This window comes from Lycorma delicatula, chromosome 2 (genome assembly GCF_047948215.1).
Source record: "Lycorma delicatula isolate Av1 chromosome 2, ASM4794821v1, whole genome shotgun sequence".
In the NCBI taxonomy this organism is placed as follows: Eukaryota; Metazoa; Arthropoda; class Insecta; order Hemiptera; family Fulgoridae; genus Lycorma; species Lycorma delicatula.
In genome coordinates, this window is record NC_134456.1 from 146,516,674 (window position 1) to 146,530,984 (window position 14,311).

At 30.2% G+C, this 14,311-nt stretch overlaps 2 protein-coding genes across 2 annotated transcripts in view; one reads left to right on the plus strand and one right to left on the minus strand.

Annotated features, from left to right (window-relative positions):
- Positions 1 to 14,311, plus strand: part of Hip14 (palmitoyltransferase Hip14) — a 133,944-nt gene that overhangs the window by 104,368 nt on the left and 15,265 nt on the right. The window lies entirely within an intron of this gene.
- On the minus strand, positions 2,129 to 2,758 carry LOC142319974 (zinc finger BED domain-containing protein 5-like). The gene has a single exon (XM_075357652.1). The coding sequence runs from the start codon at positions 2,756 to 2,758 to the stop codon at positions 2,129 to 2,131; it is 630 nt and encodes a 209-aa protein (XP_075213767.1).

Below are 14,311 nucleotides of genomic sequence, written 5' to 3' on the forward strand. Positions count from 1 at the left end.
CTGGTTTTAATAACACAGACCATTCATTTGTCAATGAATCTAACGCATCTTTTAATTTGCTATCATTCACAAAATAAGTTTTTTGAACTGTGGATCTAGAAGCGTTGTGGATTCAATAATTTTTTTCCCATGTTTCCCAAGCGGTTGCTAATCCCAGAAACTAAACCTTTTTTTAACTTTTCATCAATGGAAGAGTCACAGTTTTCTTATTAACTGTGTGCACAATTCCTCTAACAAGGGGAATAATTTTCAACCCTTGAGAAGCATAAACTACGTCTTGGGCACAGAAATCTGTAAATTTTGCGTGTCCATCCAGCCCTCGGCGGTTGACAAAGCCGCTTGCGTCCTATTCTCTAGTTGCGGTCGTGAATTACCACGAACTAAAAGGAGACTGTCATCGGCGAAAGCCTGGGTCGTATACATGAAATGAAAGAACAACTCAAACAGTTTTTAGCTGTGCTGGAGCTCATAAACTGTTTCCTGTACCTTCTGCTTGAAAGCGCCTGTAGTAAAGATGGCAACAGAAAGTGTTTTGGAGTGTGCAAAGTGTGAATCTATAATTACCGTTCAACGTGCATTCCGTTTGAAGTTATCTTGTGATCCTCGACTAACAATAACATTCGTAGACGGTATAAACAATTTGAAACCACTGGCTGTATTTGTAAAGGGAAGAGTACAGGACGACCGAGTATGTCCGAAGAGAATGTCGAACGTGTAAGTTTTTTGTGCGGTAGTTCTAGGAAGGCTAGTCGAAAATGAGCAATTCCTGTGACGTCTGTGTATAATGATTTAAGGAAATGCCTACAACTGCATCCATATCGTTTACACCGGTTAAACGATATGCAGCGACATCGCAGCCTGCAGATTATAGTTTGCGTGCTACCTTCGCAAATGATGATGCACTGTGACAATGAAGACCTTTATCGTTTCGTATTCAGTGACGAAACAACATTTCATGTTAATGGAAAGTAAACACTAATAATGTGTGTATCTGGGATCAGAAAATCCTCTCGAAATTATCCCGACGGCAAGTTTACGGGCGTTCTATTTCGCGGAAGCAAGTATGTCTGGAATGAACAATCTTAACTGTCGGAAGTTAATTTATAAAACAAGCCGGTTTCATCGGCATTAAAAATGTCCTCTTCATTACAACCCGATTTATTAAGTAGTCGATTATCATTCACCCAATTGCTCACAATTGAATGCTGTTAGCTTCCCATTAATTTTTGAAAAGTCTGTCTGTTTTTAAAACGGTCAAACCATCCGTTGCTGCAAACGAAATCTGCATAGCCGAGATTTACAGCGAATTTTTAAGCCTGCATTTTTAAAACTGGATCACTGATAGGTACCCTTTACTTCTTTTCACTTTAAACCAGTGGTTCCCAAACTTTTCCGAGTCGTGGCGCCCTTTTTCAATTAAAATTTTTCCTTGGCGCCCTACCCTAAGTAAAAGTATGACTAAGTAAAAGTAAGTCGTGTATCTTCATTATTTAACGCTTTTTTTTTACTTTATTAATATTAAATTAATAATTAATGTGATGGATGAATCTGCAAATCATTGCGCATTTTCTGAAATCATGGAATTAAACTGGACACGGCCACCTTCATTCCTTTTGCACGTTGATTTTTGCTTTATACTTGATTTTTATTATAGCGACTGCCGAAAACCCAGCTTCGCACAAATACGACGTCGAAAATGGAATTAACATCCTCTGAGCCTTATCAACTAGAGGAGGATATTCAACTTTTATTGAAATCCAAAATTCTGTCAATTTCATGCTTTCAAACTGTTGACGCAAGATAACTCTATAAGATTCTATTTTTCCCCAGAAGTAAATTCAGACGGAGCACTAGTGTTAATTGAAATTTTCATTTTGAGAGTATTTCTCAAACCAGATAATTGGCTGTGATAAGTACCCTTCAAACATAGTTTTTGTATCTTGAGAAAGATCAAGTTCATTTGACGTCAAAAATTGCTGCAATATTAAAAAAACAATCTTTGCCTGTATCGTCATTCTATTTTCTTCTCCATAGTTTGAGTTTTTTTATAAAAGCTGATATTTTTTCCGTTGACTTCAAAAGGTGCATGGTTTTTTCCTAGAGAGAGAGATTAAGGGAATTCAGCTTTTCAAAAATGTCGCATAAATATCCCAGTTTTATTAAAAAAATTGACATCAGCAAAATCTTCTGCATATTTGTATCCTTCTTCTTTAAGGAAAATAAAAATTTCCTGCCGCAATTCAAAGGTACCTGATAAAACATTACCACGATAGACCCATCGTGCACTGCTATAATACAACAAAGACGAGTGTTCGGGTCCCATATCCTCACACAGTTTTTTATAAAACCTTACTACTTTCAATGGACAAGATTTTATCAGATTTACCACACATTCTGATACCTGATTCAGTGCAGGACTCAGATGCTTTGGCGCAAGCGCTTCTCTATGAATAATGCAATGGGTCTCCAGTGCATTTGGTGATTTGCTTCGAATAAGTGCCTGTAATTCTCCATAGCAGCCAGACAATGAGCGAGCTCCATCAGTACAGACACCAACGTACTTAGACCAATTTAAATTATTTTCAGATATGAATGCATCGAGAATGTCGAACAGGTTCTGAATTTTCACTCCTGCAATGATATTTTTACAAAACAGAAGGTCTTCAATATTATTACCATCTTTAAACCGTACATAGCACATCAAATGAGCATCCTTATTATGATCCATAGCTTCATCTAGCTGCAATCCAAATTCCATTCCTTTAATTTAATTTTATTGATTGATTGTTGATATCCTCCGCCATATGTTGTATTCTCCGAATAATTGTATTATTGGACAAAGGCACTTTAAAAGCAGCTTTCCACCAGACACCAACCGTGATGTTCATCATATTCACAGCAGCGGTAAAATAAGTTCTGCGATGGTATGAGGCTTATTGCATTTCGCGATTCTGTGCGATTTCTATGCCTTGTAAGATGCTAGCAAAGCGTTGTTTGGTATTGATGCAGTCTTAAAAAATTATTTTTTTCTTGTTTCAGTTCTTTTAACTTTCTGGCAAAAAAATCACGAGGTTTGCATCCGTACTGTGGTGATAAGCTTTTAAATGGCGCTTCAGTTTACTTGGAAGCATACACTCCGATGTCAAAACTTTAATACAAATACACATTGTGGTCTCTTTTCACAATTAATTTCTGTGGACGTAAAATCAAAATCTAAATAACCGTCACCATAATTACGATATTTTCGTTTCTTCACAGTCGTGCCGCTGGTTGAAGACATACTTTCTTTATCTGCATTATTATGTTTATTACCGTTCAAAAATCGGTACACCATTAAAGATACAAGAGCAAAAAATCACAAAACTAATAATCAAAAACAACAAACAAGAAGTATTATAACACTAAATATACTACATGAAATAATTTACATCACTGTTTATTTGTATGAAGTGCTGAGTTTAATTTCACTAGACAGATTATATAACGACTGACTGAACCGAGCCGGCAACGCATGCTGTGTGCTTTCCGCAAGATCTTCCAGAACAGTCCAAATCTGTCGGGTCTACGCACCTCGACGTATCTAGCGCAGTTATATTGCGCGATCGAGAAGGCGCAGCGTTGCCGGCTTGCGTTCGCTAGAATATTCTGCGCCGACGACTTTACTTTTATACAGGGTCAAGTAAAAACAAACAACAAAAAAAAAAGTAGATATTTTTAGCTTCTCACTTTGTTTTTTGTTTAGGCCAAATGTAAATGTCTTTTTCAATCAATTGTGAAGCTTTTACAATATTTCGCGGCGCCCCTGTGAAGAGGCCATGGCGCACAGTTTGGGAATCACTGCTTTAAACCATGATATCAGTCATATGTCACGTAGCCTGAGTTTTTTGCTTTCATGTAATTTTTATAAAAACACTCGTATGTTTCTCGCGACTCTTCAATAGTATTGAAACTGGAAAGTCCATCTTTTCTGCAAACATCTGAATTTGATAGGTCGCGTTACAATTTTCGAATAATTTGAATTATATCACTTACGGACAGTTGTTTCCTTTTGATGCCCGACATCGTTCATTACAAATGAACAGGAGTTCATTAAAATGAACTCCTTTAAAAGAAACATTAAAATGAAAATGCATTCACCGACGCGACTACAGCATTACTGTACTGTATTTGGCTGCTAGGCAATTTAAACGCAAAATTGTTTGTTTAACTGATTCTATGGTACAGTACTATATTTTTAAAATGGAAATTATGACTACTGAATATACCAGTGGGGGTAGGAGAGATAAAATTTATCTTTAACCGTGCCGGTAAAAAATTAAATAAATTTTTAAATAAGTTTTTGAATTACAGTATTAAAAAAAAATGATAATGCACGTAATGACCAAGTTTATGATGCGTTGATACCTCGCTAAAAGCAAATTAATTTATCATTAATGAGAAAGAAAAAAAATTCCCTGAATATGCTCATTATAATCAAATTCTTGTTACAAGCGAGCTCGTTAATCGCTGTATTTCTATTTAACTGATTTTACTGTTTTTTAACATGTCTTCGATGTACATGATTTTCTTCAATTTTAACCTTTCGGCAATTTCTGATTATGATTATTACATTGCTGATTAGCGTTTGGAATTTTTTCAATTTTCAGGCAATGTTACAGCCCATCCATTATTATGACGGATCCTTTTCGACAATTTTTTTTAAACTACTGCATAAAATTGTCACCATTTATTTTATGGGTAGATCTGAATTCAAATACCCGTAAACAACCATTCAAAAACCCATTTTCACTTCTTACGTTGTTACTATTAATCGTTTACATTTTCCAAGGTTTTCACCCCATTGACAAACCTTCCATAAAAGCATGTTTTGCACTCCGTATTTCTTTATCCATTCATACATTTCCTTTTTTTAACCTCCTCCAGGACCACCATTAGGTATTGCTTCAGAGGGTGAAATAAGTGACAATTTTTGTAACGTGTGAAAATGCCTTGCCTGACTGGGATTCGAACCCGGGACCTCCGGATGAAAGGTTGAGACGCTACCATTCGTACCACAGAGGCCAGCAACATGGCCTATGTGGTGACATGTTGCCGGCCCTAGATGTTGTACAGGCAGAGGCCCGTAAATGTCCTGCATTTACCCAAATTTCATCAAGGTAATAAATTGTCTTACCTTTTTCACAAAATTACATAATTTCTCTTAAATATTACCTATGCTGTGAAATAACATCTTCACACTCAATCAATCAGGAATTATTTTTTTCTGAACATGAAATGAAAATTCATCGATTTTAAAATACTATGTAATGTACTTCTAGAAAAATTTGGCAGTTCAGAATTGTTATTCACAGCATTTAATATTTTGTTCAAGTTAGAAAGCTCGTTATTGAAAAAAACAAATGAAATTTTTTCTTGTAACAATTTTATCAAAATCGTTCAACTTTTCAATCGTTTTCACTTACTTTCGAGTCTTTTTAGGGCTAACATGTTTACCATCAATTTCATGTTTTTTTTATTATATTAAAAATTGTTCTTTCGCTAATCCCTGTTGCACTGCTTGCTTTCCTAGCAATATCTTCTTTTTTTTCTTTTTTTTTTAATATCTGGGTCTGCAGTTATATTTTTTCCGCAAAGGATGAGATGAATACTTTGTAGTATGTGTGAAAAATGCCATGCCTGACCGGGATTTGAACCCAGGACCTCCGAGTGAAAGGCCGAGATGCTGAAAAGCATAGAATGCCCAAATCATATGTAATACCACAAACATAATTGCTGTAACATAATATTACATATATATTGTGCTGTATTACTAATGTTACTCATATTTCATCTTGCTATGTTTTGTTGAATTTGATATGTTACAATATAAAACAATTACATATTAAGCAGAATTAAAAGTACATTAAAATGGGAATATTTTAAGCCTATTTTGTTTATAGTTTTAGGAACTTCATAAAAAAAAAAGTTTATGAAGCAGGAATTGTACTAACCATCAACATATTAAGTGAGAAAACAAGTGTATTTGCTAAACCTGAGCCATATTTCCATAAAAAACTTGTAGTCTCATTGATATGTCACCTGTCACGGTAAATAAATTTTTTCATAATTTAACTTCGTATTATATTGTATTAAGGTCGTATCAGGAGTATTAAGGTTGATAGAATGAAAGAATCAGGATGTTATTGTTCTACAATGAATATAGCACAGGTGCATGTTATGGAGTCTGCTGTTGAATTTTAGTTTGTTGTCTGATAAAGGAATGAGGATTTCCAGTAATTGAAGGTTGGTAGGATGTAAGAACCACAGATATTATTGCAGATATATATGGTATTCACATAAAGACTTGTTGGAGGCAGGAAACATTTTGAAAGAAGAAGAAGCTATTGATGAGTGTTTAAGTGAAAAATGTGGATCACCAGCTTTTGCACCATTTTAATTTTTTTTTTTTTTTTTGATTGGATAGTAAGCCATCTTCTGATCACCACTTAGATAATATATTTATATTATTAATTTGTTATTTATATATTTTCATTTTTTTCATATAAAAGAAATAAAGATAAACATTAAATAAGCACAAGAACCATGGAAACTGAGAGGACAAAATGAGCAATGAAAAAATAGGTATCCTAGAGATTTGATGTGTAAACATGTCTATCCCTTGGTAAAGTTCAAAATGATGCATAATGAGTCATTAGCCAATGTGTTAATTCTGAAACATCTTTTGTTATTTTTTTTTTTTTTTTTTTTTTTAGTTTGGTATTATAGTATGCATTAAAATTCAAAGGCTAATGGTTTAAGCTGATGTTAAATGGTTTAATGACAACGGCTACCTGCCATCTTGCCCAGTTTTGTTTTGATTGATGGAACCATTATTAATCATATTAAATGTCATAATAAATGATAAGATATGATAAATTTCTGATTTTTACAAAATATAAGAAAATAATCTTGTGTGCATCATTATATTTTAGTACTTATTAAATTATAGTAATATAAATTATCAACATTTAAAAAATGGATGGATCAAAGTAATAAATATCAATTTTAGTGAAAAAAAAACTGGTAAGTGGTTAATAATTGTACTGCTTTATGATATTTATTGTACTGGATTAAAACAGTTTAATTCAGATTACCTTAAGTTACTGGAGCTTCATTATACCTCTTTATATAAATAAGATTTTTAAGTGAAATCTTTGAGTTGGTGTCCCAAAAAAAAACTATAAATACTTTAAGTTGGTTACAATGTTCCATGCATTTGATTTAATCAAAAATATGTTTAGAAGTTTAATTTTAAAAAAAATAATTATTATATTACTCTGCTAATATTTATAGGTTAGGAGTGCCTTATGATTTTCAGGTCATAAAAATGTAACTTTCTTAAAATGTTCGGTTTGATAAATAATTATAATAATTAGGGATGGTGTAGAACCTCCATTTGGTTCTGTATTACATCTATGAAAATGTAGCTGTTTTTAGACAGATAATATTTATTTTTTTAACAATTTGTAGTTAACTACACACTATATTAAATATACATTTCAATGTAAAAAATTTTTTTTTTTGTAAAGATTTCTTGTAGCGATATAAATGTGCAAAAAATAGTATTCCATCATACTGCACATAACTAATAAACCATTGATGGAAAATCACTCTGAAATTAGACATTTAAAAAAAAATTTAATGAAATTATTCTTTCTTTTTAACATTTTTCTGACCATTTCTTGTGTATACTAAAAATATTTGCATAAATATATTATCATTTTAAAAAAAAAATTTAGATTTTTTTCATAATCATAGTAATTAATTTTAACACTGTAGATTTAAAACTGAAAAAATCATATAGTTATGCAAAACTAATAGCATTTGCGGAGTTACTTTGAATTTATTTATGTAGTTATCAATGTTAAAAATTTTGAAAAAGAGTTGAAAACATTGATTCAATATTAATTATTTAAATTAAAAATGTAAATATGTTTCCTGATTTTTCTCCCAATTGTAATTTTTTTTACATATAAGAAATTATCACAATTTAAGTATTATTTATTAGTGAACTTATTCATTTTTTATACCATTCATATTTTGACTGTTCACTTTAAAAATTGATGGATTTAGGATTGATTGCAGGTACTATTTTAACAAGTAATTAAATATTATTTATATACATTTAATTTTTTTATTTATCTTTTTTTTTCTATTTCTGAACAATTATACATTTAAAATTACTTTATTGAAAGTAGCTTTTCATTTATTAAAAAGAATTTTTTAGTTTTACTTACTATTATTCTACTGAGATTTTATAATGTTAGCACTGAGTGGATTGAGTGTATGGATATGTACCGACTGCATATAGCATAAACTTAATGTGGGTACAAGAAAAACAAATATAAAGATGACAAAGTTTTATGTGAAATGGATGGAACTAATGGTAAAATAGGGGAATGATGTATACTTAAGATGATTTGCTTATATTTCACTGTAAATTACACAAAATTAAAAAAAATATATATTAATCTATTCTTATGGTATTTATTATGTAACCTTTTTATAATTATTAACTTGCAAAAAAGATTTGGAGGATAGCTGATGAATAATGTAATTTATCACATGTAATAGCAGAATGAAACATTGTACAGAATGGTGTGTTTCACCATCTTGTAGCTACATTGCCCCAGTAAATATGCTAGATCTGTTAATCTTTGTTTGTGGCTGTTGCCATGAATTCAAGTTTACCTTCTATGTCAGTGCGTTTAAAACAGGAAGTGACAGAATTCTTAACAGCTGAAAAAGTGAACCCCAATAACATTGATAGTTATTTACACTCCATTTATGATGATGAAACTGCTGAATTACTGTAATTAGGTTGGCAATAAAAATGTGTACATCAGAAGCAAATATTGAGGATGAACTTCATTGTTGACCAGTTTCTGTATCTGAAGAAGAAGGGGCAATTATGAATGCTGTGCAGCAGATAGAGATATTTAAACACTTGAGAAGATATGTGTTTCAGTTTTAAAAATCCATGGAGCTGATAATTCTGCAAAACATGATAAAACTCAGGCACAGAGTGCGTGCTACTGCCAAAGCTCTTGTGAAGTTGAAGTTAAAATCCTCCATACTCAGTGCTACCCCTCAAACTGATTTCTTCCCAAACTTAAAGAAGGACCTTATGGGCATTCATCTCATCATGGATAATAAATGAAGAAAGCCAGGACTTAGATCAAAGACATTCCACTGGAATTTTTAATTAACAGGATGAGAACTCGGGTTCACCATTGAAATGTATATCTGTAAATGATGATTCCATCAAAAAGTGTAGTAGCCAATAAAATGTAGATTCATGTCTTTTTTGTTTCATTTAAATATCTCCTTTCAATTTTTAGTTATATTTCCAAATTTTCATTATTTTTCAGCTACTCCTTCTATTATCTGAAGGATTGTAATAAATTGCATGGTAAAAATGATTGATTTCTTAAGTTAAATTTCTATTTTGCTTGTATATTATATATAATGCAAGTAAAAGACACCGATATGAAAACTGAAATATAATGTACAAGGGAGTCAGTTAAATAGTAATCAGTTTTGTCATGAAAAATATTGAACATACAATAGACAAATTAATGTAGTACAGTAATTATAATATATGTTTGGTATCTAATCTATTATCGATATGAAACCATCTACATATCTTATAATATATTCATTTGTAGATGTCCATAACTGTCACTTAAAGTGGTCTCCTTAAATTGGTTATGTTATGTAGGATTTAATAAAGAAACTGGAATTTTATAGATTATTTTTTGAATATTCTTTTGTAAAGCTAAAATTATTTCATAAAACAATTATATAATTTGAAGTTTTCTGTTCATACAGTCTACTTTATTAATATTGAAATTATTTAATTTACAAAAGTTACAGCAGAATATGTTTTAATTGTGGGAATCTTGATTTTGGTTTCCCCTCCATCGAATATGTGTTAACATCATCCATGTGTGATGTGTTAACATCATGTTATTATGTATATATAAACAGTGCTTTGAGGCTGTCTTTTCTATGAGCAATTTAATTTAAAAAATATGATTTTGGTTTAAAACAGGAAGTTAAAAAAAAATGCATGAACATGAATATTTTAGTTTGATGTTTGTAACAACTTGATCGTTCATAATTTACACTTAGCAAAGCGATAAACTGATAATTTTCACATAGAAATTTGCAAAATAGAAATATACTATACAATTAAATTTCACCATTGTTTAAAAGTGTCAAATATTTGGTATCACCTATCCCATGATATAATCACATACACATGATATCTGGAAATGGCAAGCATAAAATAATACCTCAGCATTTGCCCAAAGTCAAGTTTATTTTGTAACAGTATTACTTTTAAATAGAACATATATGAAGAAATATACAGTTTGCTGGTTTTGCAAATAAACTAGTTGTAGTATTTTGTTAATTATATTTGTAATTAAATTGGTTATTTTTATGCGTTTATTTATTTATGTTATTCACTGCTATATCTGAAATTTTAGCCATTTATTCTATTCTTAAAATTGAAATAATATAGAATTATCACACTAATAATAATATAATAATCATAAAGAATAATTTATGTAAATTGTTGTTCATAATAATTAGAATGCTAATCATTAATGAAAAATATTTGCAAGACTAAATTGGCAGATTTTTTTTTAGATTACTAATTCAGTTTTCATTAATCAATTTTATACTCATCTAAAATTCATACTGTGTGTATTCAGAATTTACAGGCAAACTGAAATTTTTTAATAATTTTGAAGGAATATTTATGCCATTAGTGTTATGAATTTTTACTGATAATATATCTGTTGTCATTTGTCAGGGAGATTGTGTATTTTATTTTTATTCTAATAGGCCTGCAATCTTTAATTATCTGAAAAAGTTAAATTTTATTTCAAACTATGTTTATTGATAATTAAAACTATTTTACTTACTAATGTTTAAAATATTGTTTTATGCTGTTAATATGCATTTTATTATTCTTGAGCTATAATAGAATTTGTGTTAATTGTTAATTCACTAAATACCTGATTATATATGTTAATTTAAAATTTTAAATGAATATTGAAAAACTTAATATTTTTTTATTAAAAAACCACTGGACAAACCACTTTACGTTTATTTTATCTCTTGATTTGTTTTGTAGTTTAAACAATTATCAGACATCTATTCAATGTAATTAAACTATAGTATGCATCACAAAAGAAAGATCTTGTCTTGGCCAGAAAAGTGGAACAATTGAGTTTAATATTAGATTAAACCAAGTTATTTTCTGCATTGTTGAAAATTTCTGTTTATTTGAAGAGGAACTCTAGGAATTATGGCAAATTATACAAGAAAACTATCCTATATTCATCTACATAATTTCCATAACAAATACCATGTATGGTGTTTTATTCAAAAATGTTACATTAGTTCAACAAATAAGAGTTTTATTAGTCATTTTAATCCGTTTTTTCTGATTTTCACATATTAAAAATTTTAAATTAGCATCAAATATATTATGGAGTTAGTTCACCATTTACACTGTGTATTTGATTGTACTATCCGTATTAGTTTGAGAAATGCAAGTGACATAGTTTTGGAGCTAGTAGGAGACTAACAACATTCATTAGAATATTCTAAATATAAATTTAAACATAGATTATTCCATAGTGATCAAATAACAAGGAAGTACAAAGATAGAAAAATGTTTATTATATATTGAGCATAAACAGTTTACTGAATATATTACAAATAAATAAAAGAATGGTCGAGTATAAGCCCTGTTATGTATATGCATTTTTTCCATGTTCAACAGAAGGTTCATCAGGATATTGGCCTGAATTATTGATTTTTTGCGTAGTGCATGCAGAATAATCTACAATACTGTTGTTCATGAAAGAAAACCTTCAGCCTTAAGTTATAATTCAGCATTTATAAACAATAATATTTCACTAAATGACAATGGTAAACAATCGCTTATGTAAGTAGCTTAATTGGAGAAAGAGGAAATTGATATATTGGTATAGTGAGTATATATATTGATATATTGAGTATATTGATTGGCCACTGCTAACTATTAAAGCATGATTTCATTTGAGAGTTTTGAATATATAATTAAGCCTTACACTCATAATTAGGAGTTTACTGTATTTTTTTAAAATCTAATTTTATTCTCTAGACAGATTATTTTACTTATAATTTTTACCACCATTCATTTTATTAACTATATTTTAAGCCTAATCTGTGATTATGTGTTTTTTTTATTATGAAGAAAGAAGTGAAGCTGCTGTTTGATTTAGTTATACTTAAGAGTATTAAATTAATAGAAATTACTTACTCTTCTTTTAATTCTCTGTTTATCTTAATTTCAAAATAATTTCTTGTCTTAGTTGAATTATGATTAATAATGAACACCAAACCAAACCCATGTTTAATGTGTTTTAATAACAGAGTACAAAATTGATTATTATAAGTTTGTATATTTTATTTAATAAATTATTCTAAAAGCATATTATTATTAGTAAACACATTTTATTGTTTTTTAAGTGATAAAATTATTTTTTCAGAAAATAAAAATTTGTGTATTAAATATATGTATTGAATTAAAATTAAAAGTATGTATTATTCAGTGTTTATTTAGATAATTTAAAAAAAAATCTTTTCTTTTTCTTTAATTCATAAAAAGTGTATATGAATTATTAATTTTAAATATTTGTACAAGAGTTGATCAATAATTAGAGAGATATCTGTAAAAAAAATGATTATTTATTCATTGATAATGAAACTAACAATAATGTTTAACATAATCCCCCTCCCACAGTTATATTTAGGCATATGTATCATATATTATGAGCTTCTTATTCCATTAGTAAAGAATTGTTCACATTGGTTTCTGAATCATTCTTTTATCACATTATTGATACGCTAATTATTGGCTAACTCAGTGCTATGTAAAAACTCTTTGAGAGAACCAAACAAAAATAAAGCTGATGGTGAGAGATTGGGATTGTTTTAAGAGGACGTAGTAACACCTCCCAACCAAACTTTTAAATAGTTCCTGTGTCTTTTGTGCAGTATGGGGATGGTATTATGATGCAGAAGAATTACATCTTTCAACGGAGAACCAAAATTCCTTCTTATTGTGGGTTTTACTTTATTTTCTATTATTAATAGTACTTGCTGTCGATTGTTTATTTTTCTTACAAAAAATCATAATAAACTGGGTTTTTATATCTCAAAACACTGTTAGCATCACTTTACTGGTTGATGTGTAGGTTTTGAATTTGTTATTATTGGGGAAACTAAGATGTTTCAATTCCATTTTTGGCGTTAATATTATGGCTCAAAATGATGAATCCTAAGTTTCATCAAAAATTATTTTGCATTCTACAAATAAAAAATCATTCTCCAAGTTCTGTACAAATGAGAATTAAGTTGTCTTGTGAGTGGACCGTTTCTGAACCCATCTTGAACAGTTTTAGAGTAATTCAGCATCACAGTCCATTCTATTACTGATAATGAAATTCAGTTGAAACTTCTATCAGTCTTCTGCTACCATTTAAGTCGGTGACACTTATTCTGTGTGACTTAAACTGTTCAATCTGTTTATAAAATTTACATGGTTAATACACTTTTTACCATTCTGTTACCTTTAGAAAATAAAATTGCTGCATCCTGTTCTTCCATGCTATGTACTTCAAGTGGCGGCTATGTTTTGAAATACTACACAAGGATCATTCAAATAAATATAAACTGGAATTTGTCTACATAATTATATTTATATTAGATAAAATTACAAATAAATTATCTTATTTTTCTGTTTAGCATTTTTCAACATAAATACATTTTCTCTTCCAAATAGATAGCTTCCTGAAGCCCACATCAAAAAACAATATGGCTGCTCCAATAACCACTTGCGCACATAATGTTTGACTGCAGCATCATCTTCGAATCTTTCCCCTACTAAAGCTTCTTTCAGCAAACCAAACTTGTGAAGATCACATGTGACAAGTTTGGACTGTATGGTGGGTGTTAAAAAGGTGCCCAATGTATTTAGCAAGTCTGAGTTGCTATATGCAGCTGTGCGTTATGGAGAAGTAGGATGTGGGAATCGGTTGCCAGCGTCTTTGTTGCGATAAACAGCCCTGACATCATCAAAAACTGGCAGTAGTATGTGCATTTACTGTACATTGTACATGTAGGAAATCAATCAGCAGCACACCTTTAATGCCCAAAAACATAGCTGCCAGAACGTTTCCAGCTGACAGGCGTTTCTTAGCCTTGATCA

What these genes read in the sequence shown, in the direction of transcription:
- LOC142319974 (XM_075357652.1), bottom strand. Translation starts at nt 2,758, where the DNA reads ATGGAATTTGGATTGCAGCTAGATGAAGCTATGGATCATAATAAGGAT.